Genomic DNA, 23,140 nt, shown 5'->3' with positions numbered 1-23,140 from the left:
CTGTTTGTGATGGGATTTTACATGAAAAAGAAGTTGACCTCTACCCCATATCAGCCACTATTTGGGATGGAGGCTGTCTTCCAGAAGGAAAGCCTATATCTTAATAAATGTAGAGTCTATACCTGACAGAGGTACAAAGCTTATACTGGCTGTTCTTGGGTCAATTTGACACAGTTAGAGTCATTTGGAGAAAGAACTCCAGTGGAGAAAATGCCCCATCAGATTGGCCTGTGAGCAAGGCTGTGGTGCATTTTCTTGACTGATAATTAATGCAGGAAGGCCCAGCCCCTTACAGGTAGTGTCACCTCTGCACAAGTGGTGCTGGGTTCTCTAAGGGAGCATCCTGAACAAGCCAGGAGGAACAGGCCAGTAAGCAGCTTCTCTTCATGGCCTCTGCATCAGCTCCTGTTTGAGTTTCTACCCTGAATTTCCTCAGTAATAGACTTGTGGTGTGGAACCATAAGCTGAATAAACCTTTTCTTACCCAAGTTGATTTTGCACGTGGTGTTTTATCACAGCAACAGAAATCCTAACTAAGACAAAACCTTTAAAAAAAAAAAAAAAAAGCATTTCTAAGTAGGTGTATGGGGCAGGCTAGATAGCTAAACCCTCCTGTGGTGCCATGCCGCAGTACATGGTGTACCAGTCCCCACAGTGCTTAAGAAGTCACCTTTAGCCTAAGAGATGATTGGAAACTTCACAGTGTTGGCCTTTGCCAAATGCCTCTTTGTAGGGCCCTGCATGGACCCCCAAGGCACCTTGAGCGAGCCTGAAGCTGTTGGCTGGAACATCTTGCCCCAGAGTTGTTATTGATACTCTTCCTGTTTTCTTGCTGTTGAACGAGTGACCCGCTGTCTTGCCTCTTATTTCAATCTCTAGGCCTTCGTCCAATTCTTGGAGCAGATTGTAGCATGGGCACTATACCTCTTGCCCTTCTATAAAGGCCTGGACACACTGTACACACAGAGCTCACTGTGCAGAGGCAGAGGTGGGAGAGAATAAGTCCAACCAGGTTGTACTACAAACTGAGGAAGACACAGCAGAAGGTTCTAAGATGTTGTGTTAGTAAAGTATGGAGGTGCCTTTCTCCAGCCCCTTTGATTAAGGGTTTCTGAGCCTGGCTATAACAGCAGCTGAACGGCCAAGGCCAGCCCAAGGCTGTTCCTTCCAAACCAAGATGAATATTCATGCTGATGCCACCTTAAGGACATCATACATAGAATATATAGATTATCCAGTATGATCGATAAGAAGCCATGGTTTTCTAGTTTAATCTCATTGCTTGCTCATGCAAAACACTGGAACAGGCAGAAAGGCAGCTGAGCTTCTAAAGGACACATGTTACCAAGGATGTGAGCTTCTCCAGGAAGAGTCTGTATTTCTGTCCACTTAAGCATCCCTGCCCACTGTCACCAAGGCTTTACTCACAGGAAAAGGGTCAAAAAGCTGTGCAACTCGAAGTGAACACAGTTCAATGCCCACTTCAGATGGGGGATGGGGCAAAGACAAAACCACAGATTGATGAAGTCAACTCCCAAGGAAAAAAAAATCCCAGGGAGGAAATCATCACCAAGGGTTCTGCTCCACTCCCTGGGAATCCATAGTTTTGGCTCACCAAGGTGACAGCCCCCGCTTTCCTTCTGGATGGGAGCTTCCAATCCCCATATCCTGTTCTTACCAACAGTGGTTTGTGAAATGAATGATCCATAGCTGTTCTGCCCGGAGCTCCCTCCCTGTCGGCAGGCGCTCTGAGGGCCTGGTGGGGCGGCGCTCTCCTCAGCCTGGCTTGGCTGTGGGTGGCTGCGGGTGAGATTTCAGGGTTGTCTCTCTCAGGGATGGGGCATGCTCCATAGAAGGAGAGTGCACACAGACATTTGGCTGGCCTGAGGGACAGACTGTTAATTACTCCCAAGCTGTCTTCATCTTCTGTGTTTAAAGAGATTTTTCTCCCAGATGCTATGATTGGCCAAGTCAGTGAACAGTGGATCTGAAGAGAAGAGAACCAATTCCTTTAACCAGGAAGGATAATCTTTCCCTCTGCCCTTTCTTTCTATTGCTACTGAGTGAGCAGTGGAGATGTTAAGGAAATGTCTTAACCCATAGACAACTGATACCTGGGATACTGAACCAACAAACTGGAAAAACCCTGGGTTTCCAGGCTGCTTGCCTGCCTGCAGGTGATGTAGAAACTTCTCCTTGCTTAAGCTGTCTGATATGAAATCTCTCTTCCAGCTGCTCAACCTATATTAGTCACCCGTTCCTCTCCTCTCCACCCAGGTGTTCTAGGAGGGTCCCAGAGGAGAGGGGCGTGACTAGGCAAACGCCGAACACTCTATCATCTTACACGGCCTATAGAGACTATTCAAGACAAACATATGTCCCATTTAGAACCAGTAATGTGAAAACCTTTGGAGGGCCTGAGGAGGGGACACTATTTTCCCTTAGGGTGTGTGAGCCCCAAAGCTGCTACACCCATCTTACACAAGGCCGAGAGAGGAGTGGCTCGGAAAACGATAAAGTGAGAACATCCAAGTCTGGATGCTGGATGAAGTCTTCTATCCAGGGATGGCAAAGGCCTAACTCGTCCCTCCATAACTCAATAACAGACACAAATTGCATCGCCTCTTTATCTAAACTTCTTTGGGAGCGATTTCTATCCCTTGCTTCCAAACATGCCCTTAGTGGCACACTTTCATCAGCAACCTCAGGAGGATCAGCGGCGTCACAGTCCAGGACACAAGCTCAGACTTGAACCATAAGTTAGAAACCACAGAAGCTTGTTCAGGCACAAAAATCAGTTGTTCTAAGGAAGAGTGTGGACTAGATATAGAACAAGAAAGTCCTCAGGATTGAGTACACAGAGTCAGAAATAGCTATGGTTCCAGCTCTTCCTACGGGGGCTTCCTGTCTGCCTTCCTCTCCTGACTTTGCTCCATGCTGTTCTCTCAACCAGAGGGCGCCCTCTACTGACACAAGCTTGGATGTCAAGCTGATAGCTTTTCCTTTTTAAAAAAAAAAAAAAAAATGTGCATTGTTGTTTTGCCTGCTTGTATGTCCTTGTGAGGGTGTCAGATCCTGGAGTTAGAGACAGGTGTGAGCTGCTATGTAGGTGCTGAGGATCGAACCTGGGTCCTGTAGAAGAGCAGTCATTGCTCTTAACCGCGGAACCATATTCCTTAACGGATGCTTCATACTTCCCCTGGAGCAAGGAATCTTGCCTCTGAGGTCCTGCCAAGTTTCTCAAGTCACAATTCAACAAAAGAGATGAATCTTATAGATGAAGATCATTTTTAATGTCGGAGAAAATGCACAAGTCCTTGTCAGTTGATGAATTAGCATTTGAAAGTGGTGACTTTAATACAACAGCCATCTACTGTCTTCTCTGCTAGGGCTCTGAGCATGGCATATATCTCTGTCAACTTGTCTTGCATGCCTGCAGAGAATTATCTTGCTAGTCAACACTTATTTTAAAAGGTAGGTGCCCAAATCAAATTGGACACAGTAGTGCAGCTACTTTTCTTTGGGTCTTATAAGTCAAGAGTCCAGGAGAGCCAAGCTTGGCTGGAGCCACACAGGTTTGAGTTGTGTCATTGGAGACTGGTATCTCACCATCCCCTTGAGCCTCTCAGAAACTCCTAGATTGTCTCCATGGCTTCAGGTTCATGAGAATGATTTAAGAGATTCAGAGCATGCCAAATTATTGTGTGGTTACTGTCACTATCCCATCCAACACTTGCCCATGAAATCTTAATTCAAGTCAATAAACTGAGGTGGGCTGCCAACCACTGAGGCCTAAGCGTGTGGTTTTCCAACTGCCCAGGTCTGAATTAGCCTTTCTACAGAGTTAAGGAGAAGTGGAACTACCCAATGACATGGGCACACATGGGTTTTGTCACCAAAAAAAGCAAAAATGGACACTAGACAAGCAGAGCGACAGACATCTTCTGCAGTCGATGCCTTTGCCTACTCAACACTCGCACATCCTCCTCGCCCTAAGACAAGTTGTCTCCTGTCTTCCCTTCTTCCACTCATCCTTTCTTTTTCTTGTTTCTCGATTTTCCTTCCATCATAGTTTGGCAAGAAGGCTCTGCTCCTCATGGGAGCTTCTTGACTCCTGCTTTTACAACCTCACTGCAGAAAACCATGGTAGATCATGGGCTCTTGAAGCTTCCATTGCAAAGTGCCAGACATTGCTTCTATTCTCATAGGCCCAAATAAATCACGTGTCCATTCCTGACTCTAAAGGGGGGCTTTGTACCAACTAATGGCAACCCCCATTCATCTGCCTTTCCCCTTCCTCCTTCCTGACTCTCTTGCGTCCCCATCCACAGTGGCCTGCCCTCCCTCTCCCCGCCCCTTCATCACTAATTAAGAAAAGGCCCTGCAGGCTTGTCTGCTTGTTCCCTCCTCTCAGACAACTGGAACCTGTATCAAGTTGACATAAAACTGGCAGCACAGATCAGAAGCCATAACTATGAGAACTGAAGGAGAGAGGGAATTTGGGTTGTTGTTGTTTTTGTTTGTCTTGGTTTTAGGGTTTTGTTTTGGGGGCTTTATTTGTTTGTTTTGTTTCTTGTATTGGCTTTTCAAAACAGAGTTTCTCTGTGTAGCCCTGACTGTCCTGAAACGTACTCTATATACCGGCTGGCCTCGAACTCAGAGATCTGCCTGCCTCTGCCTCCTGAGTACCAGGATTATAGGTATGCACCACCACTACCTGGCCAGCCTGGGGTTTTGATAAAACACTTAAGCAGTTCACAGTGCTCTGGGCGGCCAGTCTCATCTGCTTGCTGGTTAGGGGGAAACAACACACCCCTACCTACTTGGTGTTTATTGAGTTCAGTTGTTCCTAAACTCAGTCCTTATTATCTACCTTTTCTATGCTTGAAGTTTCTGGGTTTTCAGTCTTGAATATACAGAAGATTCATGGTGTAGCAGAAAGACCTGTAGGCCTCATCACAGCAGGTTTTAATCTGGGGTTAGAAATCCCTAGTCCTTGGGGGGCTATTACCTAATCTTTTGAAGTCCTGGTCTTATTTTATTTTGTCAACAAGGAAACAAAAGTAATGGCACACAGTCATTCCCTGGGTCCTTTACCCTTTGACCACTTCGCCACTGTAAGACTCACTTTCTTCCTCTCCCCTGGATCTGGCACAGCTGTGGGTGGTCTGGCCAACAAACTCAATGAGGGAGAAGACTCTAGATGTGCTTCCTGGGTGGCCTGTGCAGTGCCCTGAGGCCACATCGACATCTGTGGTCCCTGCTGCCACTGAGGGCCATGTTAGAATCTGTGATCCTGTTGCAGATGGGGGCCGTGTGGATGCCCATGGCTGATATTACTGCTGAAGGTCGTGTGGATGTCTGTGATCTGTACTGCCACCTGAGGCCATGTTGGTGTCTGTGGCCTGTGTTGCCCCAGAGGCCTTGTTGACATCCTTGGCCTATGCTGCCATTGAGAGCTATGGTGGTGTCTGTGGCCCATGCTTGGCAAAAGGGTTATGCTGATGTCCATGGTCTGCTGATGTCCATGGTCTGCACTGCCATTGGAGACCATTCTGAGATCTGTTGCACATGCTGATGCTGAAGAGACCATGTGGATGTTGGTGGTCCACGCTATTGCCATAAACTACCTCCATCCCTATGCCACCCCACCTCCCAGAAGTAACTGCCTAGACAGAGAATCATTGAAGGGAATTCTTAACTACTGTGATAAGGATGTTAAAGTGTAGTTCTCTACAACTGATGGCTTCTGGCGGGGGTGCAGGTGGGGATGAACTCTTTTCTTTAAGGGGCTGGACACTGGGAGTTTGCCCATGCTCCAATGAGTATATGGGTAACAAAAATTGGATTTGTTTCTTCTCTTTTTTTGTAGGGGAGGTCACAAGGATGGGGAGGTGAACTGGGGAGGACTGGGAAGTGAGTATGATCAGGGGCATGATGTGAAATTCCCAAATAATCAATTAAAATATTATGTAAAGTCTCTTTAAAAGAAGGAGGAGGAGGAGATGATACATTCCTCCACTAAGGCCATATCTCCTAAAGGTTCCATAACATTGCCTAAACAGTGCCACCAACTTAGGACCAATTGTTCAAATGCATGAGCCTGTGGGGACACTTCTCATTCAAACTGACACAGTGGTCAAACTGGAACAGCTAGCTGCTGGCAGACCCAAGTCGGGCCCTCCCCAGCTGCCCCTCACCATAGCCACTTGCTTCCCCACTATGTAAACCAGAGTAAAATCTTACCCACAGCCCCACCTGTCCTCTGCCTTTGCTAATTAAGCACTACAGCAGATTCTCATCATCCACACAGACACATTACAATATGCCCAGTGGATGCCCAAAGTCACAGGAGTGTCCACCCCTACATGCGCATGAGATACTTTTTCTTATCCATCTCTAAATTAGTGGAGGAAAACTCTTGAGAAACCTGAAGAACCCCAGTCCTGGAGAAGAGATTGTATCTGAGCCCCACCCCAGCCCCCAGCTTCACAGAGTGCCTTTATCTCTGTGTGTCTACTGCATGCTGCATGCATGTTTTTCCTCACCCCCAATAAATGCCTGTCTTCAAATGCCGATACTGCATGTTGCTGTCTGCAGTGGTTGAGGGTTCTTCAATGCTACCTGTCACTGTTTGGATTTTTCCCGCCTTTTTATTCTTTAACTGTAGAGAAAATGAACCCAATCAAGACTTGTATCTCAGTGAATGGAATACACAGATTGGCCATGACTAGGTCATGTGCAAAGCCCCACAGCTATGGTGAGGGGATGATGTGGGGAGCGGAATGGCACCCGCTTTGCGGGGGTTATTTGGAGAAGGAAGTAGGAAAGTAGTTCCTGAGGAAGAAAACAGAATGCCCTGGCCTGTGTAGGAAAAAGACAATGGTTAGTCAGGGAACAGAAGAAGAGAGAATCAGATAGGGAAATAGAAAACACCCCAGGGAGCTGGAGTAAGCTAGGCGTGAGTCCTCCGCTCCGTGTTGGCATTCAGAGGAGTTGAAATAGAACTGGACACATACAAGGAAGACTTCCGATTCAACCGGATATGCTCCCTTCAAGCTCCTCAAAAGAGGAGGCTTGTGATACATACACACTGTGGAGTTCTCTTCAGCCATGAAGAATGAAAACATGGCGTCTGCAAGAAAACGAAGACTAGGAAGTCATATGTTAAACAGAGTTAGCCAGACTCAGAAAGATATCCCTCATATGAAGAATCTAGATTTAAATGTCTGACAGGAAGATAGAAGTATTATCATTGGTAGGGAACAAAAGAGGGTAATGATAAATATGAGGAAAAAAATATATTTACATATATATATATATATACAAATGTGATAAAAATACATTATCATTTATTTTTAATTTGTTGTTATTTATATAATAGATAAATTCTAATTTGAAAAAATTAGAGAATGTTAAAAATAAGAGAGATGTCTTCTGTTACTCTGCATTTCCCTATTGTGACAAAATACCTGGGATAAGCAACCTAAACAGGACAGGTTTACTAGTCTCTTGAATCCATGCAGAGCCAACTGCTCTGCCTCCCAAGCCCTGGAATTCAAAGCATTCACCACTACATCTGGTTCTTACATTTTCTCTGCTTCTTCTTAGCTGTCCCCTGAGCCTTGATGATAGGGGGAGGGGCTGAGAAGGATGCTCCATTTAGGGATGAAGATTCCACAGTCTCTTGTTGGAAGCACCCTCATTTCTTATCTCACCCCAACTTGATCTTGGCCTCCCTGCTCTGGGAAGAAGGGCTAAAAAGGGAAATCAGTACTATTTGCCCATCTACTGTAGTCCAGACACAGTGATGGGGTTTTACAGCCTAGACAAAAAATAGTGACCTCCACCTCACAGCTGTGAAGGCCAAGGCTCAGAGAGAAGTGAGTCCATTTCCCTAAGACTGGGACATGACTTCTGGCATAACATTTTTTGCAAGCAAACACTTTCCCAGGGAAGATTCTGGTTACTGGGCTATCAAGCCCCCAGACAGCAATGAATATAAGTTCTTAAAACACTGTATGACAAGGCTCAGGTCTACCCATGTACTTCCAAAGGTTCCTGGGCCTTGCTTCTGAGAAGGGTCTCTAAGTAAGCCTGAGTTTGGATGTGTCTCCTGTCTCCAGCATGTTATGTACACCACCTGGACCCAAGACCTGACCCTGGCCTGGGTCCTCTCTGTCCTCAGGTATCCAGCAGAAGTATCACTCAGAGAGTGCTGAAGTTCTCTGTGTACCATGTAAATGGGCAAAGGAGGCACCAGCTCCTCGGGCACGTGCTATTCCCCCTGAAGAATGAGATTCTTGCAGGGGACTGCCACCATATCATCTGGAGAGTCCTTGAAGCCGAGAACCTAGAGGTGAGATGGTCACCAGGCATGTGGCAGCTGGTGTCAGCATTACTGTGGGTTGCCAAGATATGCAAGGGCCTACCAGGTACCGCCTGGCCAGCATCTTCCCTCTGTTCCTAGCCATCACCATACAGTGGCTCAGGGAGGTGGGCCCAGACCCTACAGGAAGAACAGGACACTGAAATCCTTTAAGTGATACTCTTGAGCAACTTGAAAACTCACATTTAGGAATCAGGTGTGGTAGCATATCTCTACAATCCCAGCACCCAGGAAGCTGAGGCAGAAGAACCACATCTTTTTTTTAAGAAAATTATTTAATTTTTACATTCCAATTTCAGTTCCCCCTCCCTCCTCTCCTCCTTCACTCTCCACTCCCCTCCCCCATTTGTTCCTCAGATTGGGTAAGGCCTCCCCTAGGAAATCTTCTAAATCTGTCCCATCATCTCATTGCGGCAGGACCAAGGCATCTCTCCATCCCCACACCCCTGTGTCCAACCAGGCTGGGCAAGGTATCTCTCCATATAGAATGGGCTCCACTAAGTCATTTTGTGCATTAGTGTTAGATCTTGGACCCACTGCCAATGGCCTCATATATTGTCCCAGTCACACCATTGTCACCTATATTATAAGGGCATCTAGTTCAGTCTTGGGCAGGTTCCCCATTTATCAGACCTGAATCAGTGATCTCTCACTAACTCGGGTCAGCTGATTCTGTGGGTTTCCCCATCATGGTTTTGACTCCTTTGTTCATATTTTCACTCCTCCCTCACTTCAATTGTACACCAGGAGCTTGGCCCATTGGTTAGTTGTAGAATTCTACTTCCATCTGTTTCTAGAAGAAGATTCTAGCTTCTATGGGGTTGAGAACCACAACTGTTTCTCTTCTTTTTGAGGCAGGGTTTCCCTGGAATCTGTCCTGGAACTAGCTCTTGTAGACTAGGCTGGTCTCAAACTCACAGAAATCCACCTGCCTCTGCCTCCCAAGTGCTAGGATTACAGGCATGGGCCACCACTGCCCAGCAAGAACCACAACTTTTTAATTACATTTTTATTTATCTATTGGTGGGGGGGCGGCGCATGGCATACTTGTAAGGATTAGAAGACAACTTGAACTCATGTAGACGGCTTAACCCAATGAGCCACTGAGCCAGCCCATATCACAAATTGGAGGTCAGGTTGGGCTACATAGTGAACCTCTATCTCTAAAGAAATGTGCATTTGGATTCCCACACAGGTCTCTGTGAAAGGGAACATAACAATGGGAAAGCCTAGGTTCAGAGAAGTGTTCATCTCTTGTTCCCTATTCCCAGAGTGGACCCTAGTGAGTCCAAACAGGATTTAGGATCCAGATACCTGGCTCTGGCCCATTACCACAGACTAGGGATCTCTTTCCCAAAATGCTTAGGACTAGGAAGGTTTCACATTTCATATATATATATATATATATATATATATATATATATATATATATATATACACACACACACATATATATACGTATATATATATATTTTTTTTTACAGTGTTTACATATACATAGAGATACCTTCAGGGAGAAGACCCAAGTCCAATGCAATGTACTTTATATTCACTTTAATCACAATGCACAAATATCATTTTATATAGTATTTTAAATAATTTTTGGGGTCAGAGGGATGACTCAGCAGTTAAGGCACTGGCTGCTCTTCTAGAAGACCGGAGTTCAATTCCCAGCACCCATATGGCAGCTCACAACTGTCTGTAACTCCATTTCCAGGAAATCTGACACCCTCACACCAATACACATGAAATATAGGGCTAGAGAAATGGCTCAGTGGGTAAGAGTATTCACTGGGGGAAAAAAGAACTGAGTTCAAATCTCTAGCACCCATGAAAAGCCTGGCATATGGCCTTCACACATGCGTGTGAGCATGCACAAACACACCTAACAAGACTTTAAAACAGAGCAGTTTCATAGTGTGTAATTTAACATTTGACACTCAAAGAGTCTGGAACATCAGCTCATTTCAGATTTGAGTCTTTTGGATTGGAAATGCTTATTCTGTACTCCATGAATCTCTTCCAATGCCCAGACCTCAGTTTTCCTGTCTGTAAAACAGTGGGAGTCACAAAGGAAACCATCCAGATGTGTCACAGGAGATTCTCAGCTCCTCTGCCACTCGCTGAGTGACAAGAGCAAATGCTTCCATCTCTGCCTCCCTAGCCTCCCTCAGAGTTTGGTGACCTTCAGTTCTGCCTCAGCTACAACAACTACCTGAGCAGCCTGACTGTGGTTGTGCTCCCTGCCAAAGGTCTCCAGCTCCAGGAAGACAGGGGTGTTGTCAGTGAGTCACACCCTCCCCCAACACACTCTTCCGGTCCCAGTCCCAGAGAAGGCCCCTCCTAATGAGCCTAGCCAGGGCTAGGAAGAGTCTGACCTCATACCAGCCATCCAAATGGTGCTTCCTGTGCCCAAGACCAAGTACTAGGCACTTCCTCTGCTTTGCCCTGCCCTCCCTCTAGGGATGCTTCCCCTATCCAAAGCCTTTTCTAAGGCTACATTAGGTACCAAGGGCTCTGCACTGACTCAAGACCTCAGCCCTCCCCTCCGGTTCCCCAGGGCAGTGGCTTAGTGCTTTGAACCAGCCTGGCTGCTTAGCCTGCCCCACACCAGCCTATGCCTGAGGAAGGGCTCCTACCCTTTGGGGGTGCCGGTACCCTGATAGTTCTGCTGCTTCCTGGCCTTCCACAATGCTGGAGCCAGGCACTGACCCTGTTCATCTTATGACCCCCAGCCAAGTGGAAGTTGGTGACTACCTGCAGGAGTTCAGAGGGTCTGAACTCATCCGCACCGGCTCCCAAGCTTCTGGATGAGCAGGGGCTTAAGGAGGCTCAAAGCCTGAGTGTCCAGCAGGCAATGTGTTGCCAGCAGGGAGGCTGGGCTGTGGTGCCAGGTTCCAGTAAACAGGGCCAGCTGAGCACGGGTGCCTCCAGAGCCAGAGGAAGGGAAAGGAAGCCAGAAATACACTAATTAACTGTTTCCTCCTATCGCATCCTCTGGCCTCAGCAGCTGGGAACCAGAAAGTGATAGGGACCTGGTACTTAGGGAGGGGGCACAGGCCCTCCTCCAGGAATCCCACTTTAGGGACTGGGTCCTTGCCTACTTCTTCTGCCCACTAGTACATGTGCACAGCCCCCACAGGTGTGTTCATCAAAGTGTCCCTGATGAATCACAACAAATTCGTCAAGTGCAAGAGGACTTCTGTGCTGGGCTCTGTCAACCCTGTGTACAATGAAACCTTTAGTTTCAAGGCTCACGCCAATGAGCTGGACACTGCCAGCCTTAGTCTGACGGTGCTGCAGATCCAAGAAGGAGACAGTAAGGCTCAGGGGATGGGATGTGGGGACATGGGGTTGGAGCAATTCAAAGCTGGGGCTACTGAGTTGTAGGCAGGGTGGAACTGTCCCTGTTTCTGATTAAAGAAGCTAGCTCTCAGCTGAGTGTTGGTGGCCCACACGCCTTTAATCCCAACACTCGGGAGGCAGAGGCAGGTGGATCTCAGTGAGTTTGAAGTCAACCAGGTCTACAGAGTGAGTTCCAGGACAGGCTCCAAAGCAATACAGAGAAACACCCGTCTCGAAAAAGAAAAAAAGCTCTCAGAGAGGCTGAGATATTTGCCCAAGGCCACAGGGCTTCCCTGCAGGAAAGCGTGGAACTCATACTCAGCTTTAGTTCAATTGGATTCTGTCTGTGTTGCCCCTAGGAAGAGGGTGAAGGATAGTCTCCTCCCCCTCCTCATTCTGGATAAATTGTCAGAGATGTCAGGCAGTCCGTTTCCCAGGCTGGGAGTTGTGCTCTCTGCATTTCTTCAAGCCTTCTAGATGAGCATGTAAGGCCCTGAATGGGTCTCCTAGCCAGTTGTCCTACACTATCCAACCCCTAACCCTTAGCATTCACTGTCCCTGACTACAGAAGCAAAGTCATTGGGCCTTGATTGTTCACATGGGCTGGACTTGGGACCTACTCGCCAGTGGTATTTGGTGGGTGGACATTACTGCCTAATGCTCTTGCCCGGTGTACAGAGAAGCAATGAAAGACGTCTTCCTTCTACAAAGTGCTTTCTCTCATAGCAATTCCACATGCCTCGGGTTCCACATGGCCCGGGGCAGGGAGCCAGGCGGTGCAGGGCAGGGCTGAGGAAACAGTGCTGATGGCGCATGCTTAGAGAGGAGGAGCTTGCCACTTCCTTCCTAAGAGGGAATGGGAAACACAGGGAAGTCAGTGCAGATATTAGGATGAGGGTAACATTGGCTTCTGTGTTTAAGGACTTGACAGCCTTTCCTCCCCTGCAGAGAGCTACCCACTGGGCCGTGTGATAGTGGGACCCTACATGTATACCCGAGGTAAGGAGCTGGAACACTGGGACCAGATGCTCCGCAAGCCCAAGGAGATGGTAACGCGCTGGCATGCACTCTGCCGCCCCGCAGAACCCTGAGCAGTGCCAGGACCTCACTCTGCTTGGAAATCCCTGTTACATGCAACACCACAGCATGGACATCTCATCTAACAGTCAGTGCACTGTGGGGCTAGCTGGAGCCAGTGGTCCATGAGTGCTCTCGTTCGTGTGCAGGAGGAAAAAGGGACAAAGAAGCTCAGACTTGACCAGTATTTGTGTCCAGGATCCTCTCCCAACCCACCTAACCTCTCCTGACCTGTGGGGCTGCCTGGCCTTGGAGCCTGGCTCCTGGTCATCGAGATCATGACCTAGAACAGGATCTCAGGTGTTGAGAACCGATATTCTGTATGATGGAACATAGCTACAAATGCTGAATGGGAATGGAGCGTGAGCGGGGTCTCACCATCTTGGCAAGCTGGTGGTGAGCTGAGTCCACAACTGTATTGTGCTTCAAGGTGGGGTTTCTCTATCTTCCACCCAGCAGAGTGGAACAACACACACCTCCCTGGGGCCACACCCACATGCCAGGAAGTCAACAAGTGGTCAGCACAGCTTACTTACTATGTAGCCTCCTCCCTGAAGCCATAACACCCGCCCCAAAATTATATGAAGCCTGGCCCACAGCCATCCTCAGACTACGACACCTCACACCCTAGTCCCTCAGGTGATCTGTTGCTGGTTAACAGATTTGGCATTACTTTGGACAGTAAATACATGGGACGGACCCTGGCATTGTCCACAAGACTGGGGACAGTGCATGACTGTGCCCTGGTAGGGGTAAACTTCATTAGGTCGGAGGTCCTTAGAATCAAAGTCACTGTCATCAGACGCCCATGTTGTACTAATGAGCGGGCACTGTGCCTGTTGTGTTTCCATGTGTATCTGCACCCTAAGCTGCAGCCAGAAAAGTCGATGCAGCTGCTGTGTAACTAAGGCCAAACAGCCCACTGGGTCTTTCCCGTTGCATGCAGTGAAGCGACTTCAGCAAAAGCAGCAGTGGCCGTTGTCTGTGCCTGTCTCATTGCTGTCAAATACACAAATACAAGTTTTGCCTGACTGGTCCAGATGGACAGTCACCTTGCGTTTGCATTTTCCTTACTCTTTTCACTTACACATTTTCAATGTGATCCACACTGCAGTTTCTTCTAATAGCATCATGGCTATTATACATATATATATTATACAGGTACAGAGGACCTGTACCTGTAGGACAGGCCACTTCAGTGTTTACTGTTTAACTGAAGGAAAGCAATCAAGGCTCTGCTAAACACAACTGATCTTATCCATCTTCTTATGATCTATCACAGCTCCATTGTGGGGCTTCAGAATAGAGCCCCACAGCATATCTACAAAGACACCCCATTGGTGAGGTTCAACAGTCACACGAATCAAGGCATTAGATCTCCTAATTATTGAGGCATGACACAGCTACCAAAGCGCACTAAGAGATGGCACAAGTGTAACATGGCATTGTAGAGACTGGGGAGGCGACTTAGCACACTGGCTGCTCTTGCAGAAGAGCTGGGTTTGATTCCCAGCACCCATATGGAACTTCACAGCTGTAACTCCAATTCCAGAGGATCTAACATCTCTTCTTGCCTCTGGAGGAACCAGGCATGTGGTGGTATACAGACATACCCAGACACATAAAATAAAGTAAAATTTAAATGGCATTGTAAAAGATACATTACAGGTAAATAGAACAATGTCTATTACGGTTGAATAATGTGAAAGAAATTAGTTAAATATGATGAGTTGAAAACAAAGAAACTTTATAATTGTCACATAAACAAACTGCACCTCTCTGAAAGAACATCTGTCATAAACATGATAAAGGATTTTAAAGATAGTAATCAAACATAAAATACCATCTATATGGAATATTAACTGTGAGAGTAATTAACTGTAAAAATGTATTCTTTTTTAGACAGGTTTTTGTTTTCTGGAGAAAATATTTTTTAAAATCATGGAATAAGAAAAAGTACGTTATGGTAATTCCTTAACAAATTTGCATTTGTGTGTATGTGTAGGCACTTGCTGGTCTGTATGTGCACCATGTGCATACAGGTGCCCCAAGTGGCCAGAAGAGGGTGTCAGAGCTCCTGCGACTGGAGTTACCTGATGGGAGTGTGGGAAACTGAACCCAGATCCTCAGGAGGAGCAGCAAGTGTTCATAACTACTGTGAGCCATCTCTTCAGTTCCATCAAAATGGATTTTAAAGAGACCATCGAAATCCAAACCCCCATGAGGCATAGTGATGCACATCTGTAGTCAGAAGGCTGAGGCAGAAAGCTTTCAACTTTAAAGCCAGACAATATAATGAGTTCCTATCTAAAAAGAAAAGGGGCAGGGGGACCTTCAGTTCCTCATTACAAAAACATTTCCCCTTCAAATCAATGGAATTTAACTCCTACAGTTTTTGGAAGAGAAGCAATTAGTCTTTATCCTAAACAAAAAGAAGGAAGCAGCTCTTCTGTATGTTATAAAGCTGTTTTTAAGAGACGGTACATGGCAGGTGATACTACTTCAGGCAACAGGGACATTGGAGCAGTAAAGAACCGCCACTGGTTTCTAAGGACATGATCCATGAAGCCATGGCCACTACTGACAGCCTTCGCCACCCTCCTTGAGCTCCACAGGGAAGCTCAACCCCAAACTCTGCTGGTCTTGGCCAGTTGCACTGGGACATTACTAAGTTTAATTGTCAAATGATGGGATTAACTTTCCTAAATGAGTTTAGAGGGCAGAAGCAGTTAAGGATAAGCAATTATTGGTCATCAAAAGAAAATAACATCAGTGTTCCACTCTCCCCAATGTCAGGAAAACAAAGAGAACTTCATTCTCAACCTAAAGACAGCAGAAATAGGAGTGTGTCATGAATATGATATGTGTGTAAATACCATATGAGGCGGTACGGATACATACAGTCATATTTAAGCTAAGCATGTCAAGTCTGGTTTTGAACTGAGTTGTGGGTGTCCTTCAGGGAACCCAACCAAGAGTTCTTCCTCTGTGGGCCCTGAGTCCAACTTCTAAAAGAACTGTGACATAATTCAGCTCAGTAACTCAAGGAACTTTCCAGGGGAAAAGTCCTTACGGGTTAATGTGACTTCTGTGTCTATCTTTGCTCGACTGCCTTGGCAACATTAGTCTTCAGTTCCTTGTCTCCCAAGCATCAGATGCTGCAACCTTTGCTGCCCTTAAGATGACTCTGCCCACAAGCTCAGGAAAGTGGTTCTCAGAAGTAACCCCGTCTCTGCTTTGCTCCAGACTTGGTGGCTCTTTGTTCTATAATGGGTTGTCTGTGTTTCGTTCAGCTTCTCCCCTTGTTGTTAATGAATGTCAGTCTGCCTCTCATAGAAAAAGTCCTTTCCCAGAAAAGGAATGCCCAGTGGGGGTGGCAGGATGACAGCTATTTGGAAGGTACAGACAGGAGAACTGGGATTCATGGAAACGCTCAGTCAAAGCAAGTGGAGCAAGTGGCTTATATTCAGGCAGCTCTTTGTGCTGCGATGGTAGTGCACAGCAAAAGAACACAGCTTCTCAGTGTATACAGTGGGGCATTTCTGTCTTCTCCATCTGTGGATCATGAACTGCCCCAGGTGAGGCCACTCGTTCTCAAGTGTGGGTCTGGCTAGGCTGGACTCTTCACCAGGCTGAAGTCTTCACACTGAGCACCAACTAACACAGGGGTAGCTCTTTTTAAGGTGGAGGCAGAAGCGTAAAAGGCAGAGGTACTTTTGTCTTCTGCTTACATGATACCCCCCCCCATATCCCTGGGCCGAAGCAAATCACATGGTCAAGCTGAAAATCAAGCATCAGATGAGTAAAAATGCCTTTTTGCAAAGCTACAGAACAACGGGCACAGCTCCAGGGAGGCGTGAAGAATTAAGTGTGAGGCAGTTCCAGGAGCCTGTGCCACTCCTACAGGTGCATCCCTGAGAGAGAACCTTTCATGCAGTTGCCTCCCAGCAATTTGGCATCCCATAATGATGCGCTGTACTTTTTGTGCAGCCATTTGCCAATTGCGCTTTTCTTTTCACTGCGGAATGTTTGTCCAAATTACTTCAAGAGCCTTGAGTATCCTGCTCAGACTGTGCAAAGATAATTATCAGAGGGAGCAAAGATGAGTGTTGCTACCCTCTTGCTACTTTTTGGTCTCCCTTGATTGATATTCCTTGATTTGGTCTCCTCATAGTTAGGAGAATTAACCTAGGATTCGGTTCCTAAGAGTCTGAGAAATATATTTTCAAAACTGACTTCCATTTCCGGACAAAGGCAATGCCCTCTAAAAAATATTGTAAAGGGTTGGAATTGTAAAGGTATTGTTGCCGGTGGACGTGGGCTGGTGGAGAAGACAACCTCACTAAGGAGTCATGCATGGAAGCCTCCAACACTGCAGCCGAGTGCTGTTTACTGCTCATATGTAGCTTCCTGTCCCTTAGGTGGCCTTCCTCCTCACCCATGCAGGTTTCTGCTAGGATGATCATCCCTGTGAGCAAGGTGGGGGAGGAAGGATGGACAGAAACACAAAACAGCAGCAGGACAGACAGCAAGTCAGCTGCAACCGGATGTTGGATCTTTGGGTGAATGTATCACACTAGACACTGTGTATGATTTTATCATACCAAACAGTGTGGAAGCCTGTACCACACTAAACACTAGGTGGATGACTGACTGTACCACACTGAACACTGTGTGGATGACTGTATCACACTAAACACTGGGTGGACAGGGTCTGACTGTGGAACCAGAAGTTATAGGAGTAATTTTATGTACTTGCTACTAGTGGTGAGCAAAACAGTCACAATGCTGAAGAGAGAGAGAGAGAGAGAAAAGAATGAATGAATGAATGAATGAATGAATGAATGAATGAATGAGCGAACCCAGGAGTCATGGGACTCACTCCATATTTTCATCCAAGGAGCAGACAGAAGCTGGCTATCTGCTAAGAAGGTCTGAATAGTTAACTAGGAAAATATAATGAAATAATTCACTGATTAGATTCCATATGTCCAGCTCCTTCAACATAATTTACAAATTTCTTAATTGAATTTAGCATGCAGTTTTAAAAACAAACTGTAATACTTACCCGTTATATTCCCCTAATACTCACTGTGGAATGATTTGCCTGAATCACAGTTTGCTTTAGGAGAAATTGTGTTTCAATTGTAGATGAAAGAAACCATCCCTTGGGAACTGAGTACCATTTTGTACATTAGCAGGTTGAGGCTACACCCCAGCCCAGGAGGGCTCTCCCTCCAAGCAGGGGCAGAGAGGGAGGAAGTGGGGGTCAGCAGGTTGTGGTGCTTCTCAGTACCCTGCAGCTAGAAAGAGCTGTGATCACATCCCCGATGTGTGAATATGCTGTCAGTGTTCCATTTCACCAGAAGCTCAGAAACAGCCAGCCAGCGGCCTGGGGTACTTTGCAGTCAGGGTCTGCGGAAGGTAAAACCTTCTTCCTGCCTTTCTCTTTAGACTCCTCACTTCCTCCCATGTCTCTGTGTAAACTAACTGTTCAATGTTAATGATGAAGAATGAAATCTGGCAAATAACCACCTTGTGTTAGATTGCTGATTGACAAGCTTTCAGGCAGGAGTGAGTAAGCAAAGTCCACCAAGGGGACCCAACCTGGAGTGCTTAATGTGCATGACAGGAGGTGGTAGGCACGTGTCTGACAGCCTGGCTGAGCCCCACCAGTGGCACCAGCCAACTGGGCAGCCTGTTGTGGCTTCCAGCTCACACCACTACTGCAATGCAGCCTTTCCCTGTGCGTCTCCAGCACCCTCTACTGTTTAGCATTGTGACTGCCACTCGACTGGCTTGTTATCTCAGAGCAGAGCTAGCAGGCCAGGAAAGTCAACCTTCCAGGGTGGCACTGCCTCTTCCTCCCTGACTAGACAGCATTTTTACTTGGTTTTTATTACCTGACCATGCACTATATAATAGGTAGGCAGACATCACACACACATGCGTACGTATGCATGTATACATTTGTGTGTGTAATATATAATGTACAGCATATGCTATGTTACCTAAGGAATAAGATACATGCCATTTCTGTTTGCCTTCTTTCACATTATGCTTTGAGTAGGACTCTTTCCGTGTGTCGGGTTTACCTTTGTGTGAACTGTGTGATGCTGTTTATCTACTTCCTGGAGCTGTTGCTGGATGGAGTGTAAGGATTTCTCTTTCCCTACATTCTCACCAATATTTGCCGTTTGTCCCTTTGGTTGGGATGGAAGGAATCTGAATAGTTTCTGCTTGCATATTCCTGAGGGCTACAGACAGTATTTCTTCATAGATTTACAGTCCACTAGTTTTTCTTTTGAGAACTATCTATTTGATTCATCATTTATTGATTTTTGTTGATGTTGTTTCTTGTTCTTCATTCTAGATACTAATCCCAAGCCCAAAACACAGCTGACAATTTCTCTCCTGTCCTGTATGCTGTCTCTTCACTCTGAGGTTTGCTTTGTGTCACACGAGTTTGAAACTGTGTGCAGTCCCATTTGCCAGATCTTGATATTGCTTGCTGAGCTACTGGAGTCCTTTCTTCGAGTCACTGCTTTTTGCAGCCGCACGGTCTGATGTGCCAGGAAGGCCTCGCCTGTGTCTGGATCTTGGAAGTATTCTCCCTGTGTTTTCTTCCTGCACTTCCAGATCTTAAGGGCACTAGTCCATTTTGACTCACTTTTTGTTCAGGTTTAGAGATAAAGCTCCAGCTTCATTCTTGTGTGGTTACCTGGCTTTGCCCAGCGCCATTCGCTGAAGAGCATGTCATACATACTCCAATGTATGTTTCTTGGCACTGCTGTCAATCATATGGGTGTAAGTGTATGGGTTTGTTTCTACACCCTCTATTTTACTCCATCAATCTACATGTCTGTTTTGATAGTGTCTGGTTTTTTTTCTGTAATAAAATTTGAAATAAGATACTTTCTTTTTACATGGCTTTGAGTGTCTAGGGCAGTGGTTCTTAACCTTCCTAATGCTGTGACCCTTTAGTACAGTTCCTCGTGTGATATCTAACCATAAAATTAATTCATTGCTACTTCATAACTAATTTTGCTACTATTATGAATCCTAATGTAAATATCTGGTGGGCAGGATATCCGGTAAGTGACCCCTAAAGGGATCAAGACACACAGGTTGAGAACACTGATTTAGGGTATTTTTGTTCTCCCATGTGAATCCTAGGATTGTTTTGTTTGTTTGTTTTTTGTTTTTTTCTACTTCTGTAAAGAAACTCATTTTGTGCTCCCATATGAATTTTAGGAATGTTTTTCTATTTCTATAAAGAAACTCACTTTGTTAAGGATTGCACTGACTGTGTGGATTGCTTTCAGGGATACAGCTATGTTTACAATACTAATTCAGCTGGTTAACTATCCAGTCAAGAGCCACAATGCTCTAACTAGAAACATTTGTGCCCCTCCCTCTGGTTAGCAGAATGCTGAGACAATGGACACCAAGGAATTGGAATTCCTCCTTAAGTCTTGTGTTAACAACAGGAAAGGTTGGCATTCTAGTTTTAGCCATTGAGGAAGCTTGTCTCCCAAAAAAGAGACTTCACACTATGTTGACCCCCTGCTGGACAGACCAGGGACCACACCTGACCACGACTGTTTAGTTACCCATGCCTCCTGCTCTTTATTTAAACCTAAACCTCATGTCAGGACACCAAGATGCACCCAGGGGACCAGTGGACCACTTTGTTTCTCTTCAGAATGATGACTGTACCTTTTGCAAAACCAAAACAAGCCTTCCCTTCCTTAAGTTACCTTTGTCAGGTTTTTATTTTGTCACTGCAACAGAAAAGGAACTAATTCACTTGCTACTCTACCAACAGCACTGTATCACTAGCCCAGCATGTACAGTTAAAATCAAGAAATTAATCCACACCAGCAGTTTATTAAGATATAAATAAGAAAAAAGCATACAGAATTTACAATAGAAAAGCGACTTCTGAGGAAATGTCTTACATGTGGATCTTCAACGTTTAGTGCTTGATGACAAATAGGGGACCCATAATTCCCAGGGAACTGTGATATACTGCCTTTATTGCTAGATCATTTCTCCAGAATAAAAAGAATACCAACAAAAAAGCAAATAATAAAAGCTTTACAGAATTCTCTTTTTAATGATTAACTTACATAGTCAGCACAATTATATTATGCTAATAAAATATTTATTTTAAAAAATTCTGAGTAAAAACCCTGTCATTTCATTTATTCTAAAACACAGATTATATAGGTTGTATGGTTAAAAGCACTTTCTCAAAATCCATATGGCAACTCACAACTAGTCCCAGGGGACCTGGCACACTCTCCTGGCCTCTGTGGGCACCAGACACATACACGGTACACAGACATGCACAGGCAACACTCATAAACATGTAAGAAAATAAATAAATCTTTAAAAGAGATTATTTCATCACTCCTTCATTGGAATGCCTCCTGTGTCCTCCTCTGACCTCAGAGAAAGTGCTGGGCTCCACATCTTACATGAATCAGGACAGAAATCCAGTAGGGAGAAATCCTGCTGCAATGGGTAGCTGTTTTCATCCAACTCAAAACAGCTCTCAATCTTCAACACACAAGGTTCTGCACTGACTGCCAACAAGGAGTGGAGCAAGTCTGCTGCAACCATGCCGTAGGTGACTTCTAAGGAAGGCACTGAGGAAAAACAAAACACACATCCCACTCAGGGCCCTTGTAGCATCACAGAAACACACTCTGAAGGCTTTCCTTGTTCCCCTTGGTTCCTCAAGCTTCACATACATCTTACATTTCTTGTTCTATACCTCTCCCTCTAGTTTCAAGTTGTTGGAAGTAGTCTAGAAAGATGGTGTGGTCCCCACTGAGCATGCAAGGCAAGCACAGACTGCTCAGACTGACAGCAGCTCCAGCCATCAGCTTCTGGACAAAGTGAAGACTGAGGTTTGTTCTGGCCTGAAGTAAGAAGGGCAGGCAATTGGGCTTCGGTGGTTAGGAGCACTTTTCTTACAGACCTGGGTTTAATTTCCTGCGCCCACATGGCAGCTCACAGTCATCCTAAGTCCAGTTCTAGGGGATCCAATGCCCTCTTTTAGTCTCTTCTGGTATACAGACATGCAGGTGAATAAAACATTCATACATATAAAATCAATTTTAAAAAAAGGCATGTCCATGTCAGAAAAAGCCTCATACTCACCCATATTTCTGTAGTTCTCAATCACAGTTATAAGTACACATACAAGCTGAGCATCTCTGAACCAAAGTATTTGGGACCAGATGGTTTTTGGATGTTAGATTTTTTTTAAAACTATATACTCATTATGAGGTATCACAGGGATAAGACTCAAATCTAAACATGAAATTCATTATGTTTCATATTTTTTGATTATATGCTCAACCTATTATTAACAAGAAGAGCAACTCACTATTACAAAACTAAAAAAAACAAAGGCCTAGCTCAGCTTGTCTACTTAAGAAGTCTGAGGCTAATGAGGACAGGCATGGAGCATGATTATCTTCTTAGTCCCTGACTGTCCCTGGCATCACAGCTGAGGATCTTAGAGGAGCTAAAGAATCCATTCCAATGAAGATTACTTTCAGTACATGGTGCTACACATTCATTTATTTAACCATTATGAGACCAGGAGCCTAGTGTTTTGCAGACCAATTAGGAATTTAGGCTAAAGAGATTAGGTACTTCCTTCCTTTTTATTCAAGTACGAAGACAGATGTAAAGAGATCTTACCTTCCAACTTACGTGAGCTTTTATGTTTCACTCAAACTAAACTATCTTTCTACTTTTATAATGACAGGAAAAAAAGCTTTATTTACAGTTTCACAGAACAACTGCTTGGTAGTGTGTTGCTATTTTACCTATCACTCTGCTGAGGCAATCTGGAGAGATGCCGAGAAGAATCTGCTCCATCATCTTTGACCCTACATGGACACAAGTACTGTGTCCTCCATCAACAATGGTCATTAAAGCCGGCCTACAAAAAAATAACAGAATTTAGAATCAGATTCACAAATAGAAAGGAATTTAGTGAAGTAAAAACAAAACAAGCCTGCAGATTTCACCCCCTTTACCCACATAATTCCAGGTCCTTTACCTTTATACCCCAGTCGCTCTCAGTCTACCTCCACCTCTGCCTTTGTTTGTCGTCTGTCTGTCTGTCTGTCCATCTGTCTGTGTCTCTTATTTGCTCTTATTCTCTCTCTTACACTCTTCTTTCCTTCCATTCTTCATTTCATCAAATACAAACTTGAGTCTCTATCATATACCATGGACTGTGCTAAGTGCTGGTTTATACTCAGGACAAGACAAATCTGGTTCCTTCATCCAAGGATCTTGGGA

General features: G+C 45.4%; 2 protein-coding genes across 4 annotated transcripts in view; one reads left to right on the top strand and one right to left on the bottom strand.

Annotated features, from left to right (window-relative positions):
• The first annotated feature begins 5,203 nt into the window (after positions 1–5,203).
• LOC127238297 (synaptotagmin-15-like) lies at positions 5,204–12,825 on the top strand. The gene is made up of 5 exons (XM_051206842.1): positions 5,204–5,359; positions 8,189–8,359; positions 10,554–10,674; positions 11,532–11,708; positions 12,683–12,825. Exons 1-5 carry the CDS (start codon positions 5,204–5,206, stop codon positions 12,823–12,825), a joined length of 768 nt encoding a protein of 255 aa, XP_051062799.1.
• A 7,996-nt stretch (positions 12,826–20,821) lies between these two features.
• The window catches only part of Shld2 (shieldin complex subunit 2), an 88,902-nt gene continuing 86,583 nt past the window's right edge, over positions 20,822–23,140 (bottom strand). For 2 of the 3 annotated variants that reach the window (XM_051206817.1, XM_051206816.1), the window contains exons 8-9: positions 22,660–22,775; positions 20,822–21,465 (exon numbers count right to left, since the gene is read on the bottom strand). In XM_051206817.1, coding sequence (XP_051062774.1) covers positions 21,224–21,465; positions 22,660–22,775 — 358 coding nt within the window. In that variant the 3' untranslated portion in view covers positions 20,822–21,223. Of the gene's footprint in view, positions 21,466–22,659; positions 22,776–23,140 lie in introns of those variants that run through there. The other variant, XR_007835914.1, reaches the window with a different exon arrangement.

This window comes from Phodopus roborovskii, unplaced genomic scaffold, assembly GCF_943737965.1.
Source record: "Phodopus roborovskii unplaced genomic scaffold, PHOROB, whole genome shotgun sequence".
Classification (NCBI taxonomy): Eukaryota; Metazoa; Chordata; class Mammalia; order Rodentia; family Cricetidae; genus Phodopus; species Phodopus roborovskii.
Note: the sequence above shows the minus strand (reverse complement) of the source record. Positions and strands in the feature narration are given on the sequence as shown.

Coding starts and splice junctions, on each gene's coding strand:
- LOC127238297 (XM_051206842.1), top strand. CDS start 5,204: ATGTGCTTCCTGGGTGGCCTGTGCAGTGCCCTGAGGCCACATCGACAT. Junction 10,675..11,531: donor GGAAGACAGGGGTGTTGTCA/GTGAGTCACACC, acceptor CAGCCCCCACAG/GTGTGTTCATCAAAGTGTCC. Junction 11,709..12,682: donor GCAGATCCAAGAAGGAGACA/GTAAGGCTCAGG, acceptor CCTCCCCTGCAG/AGAGCTACCCACTGGGCCGT.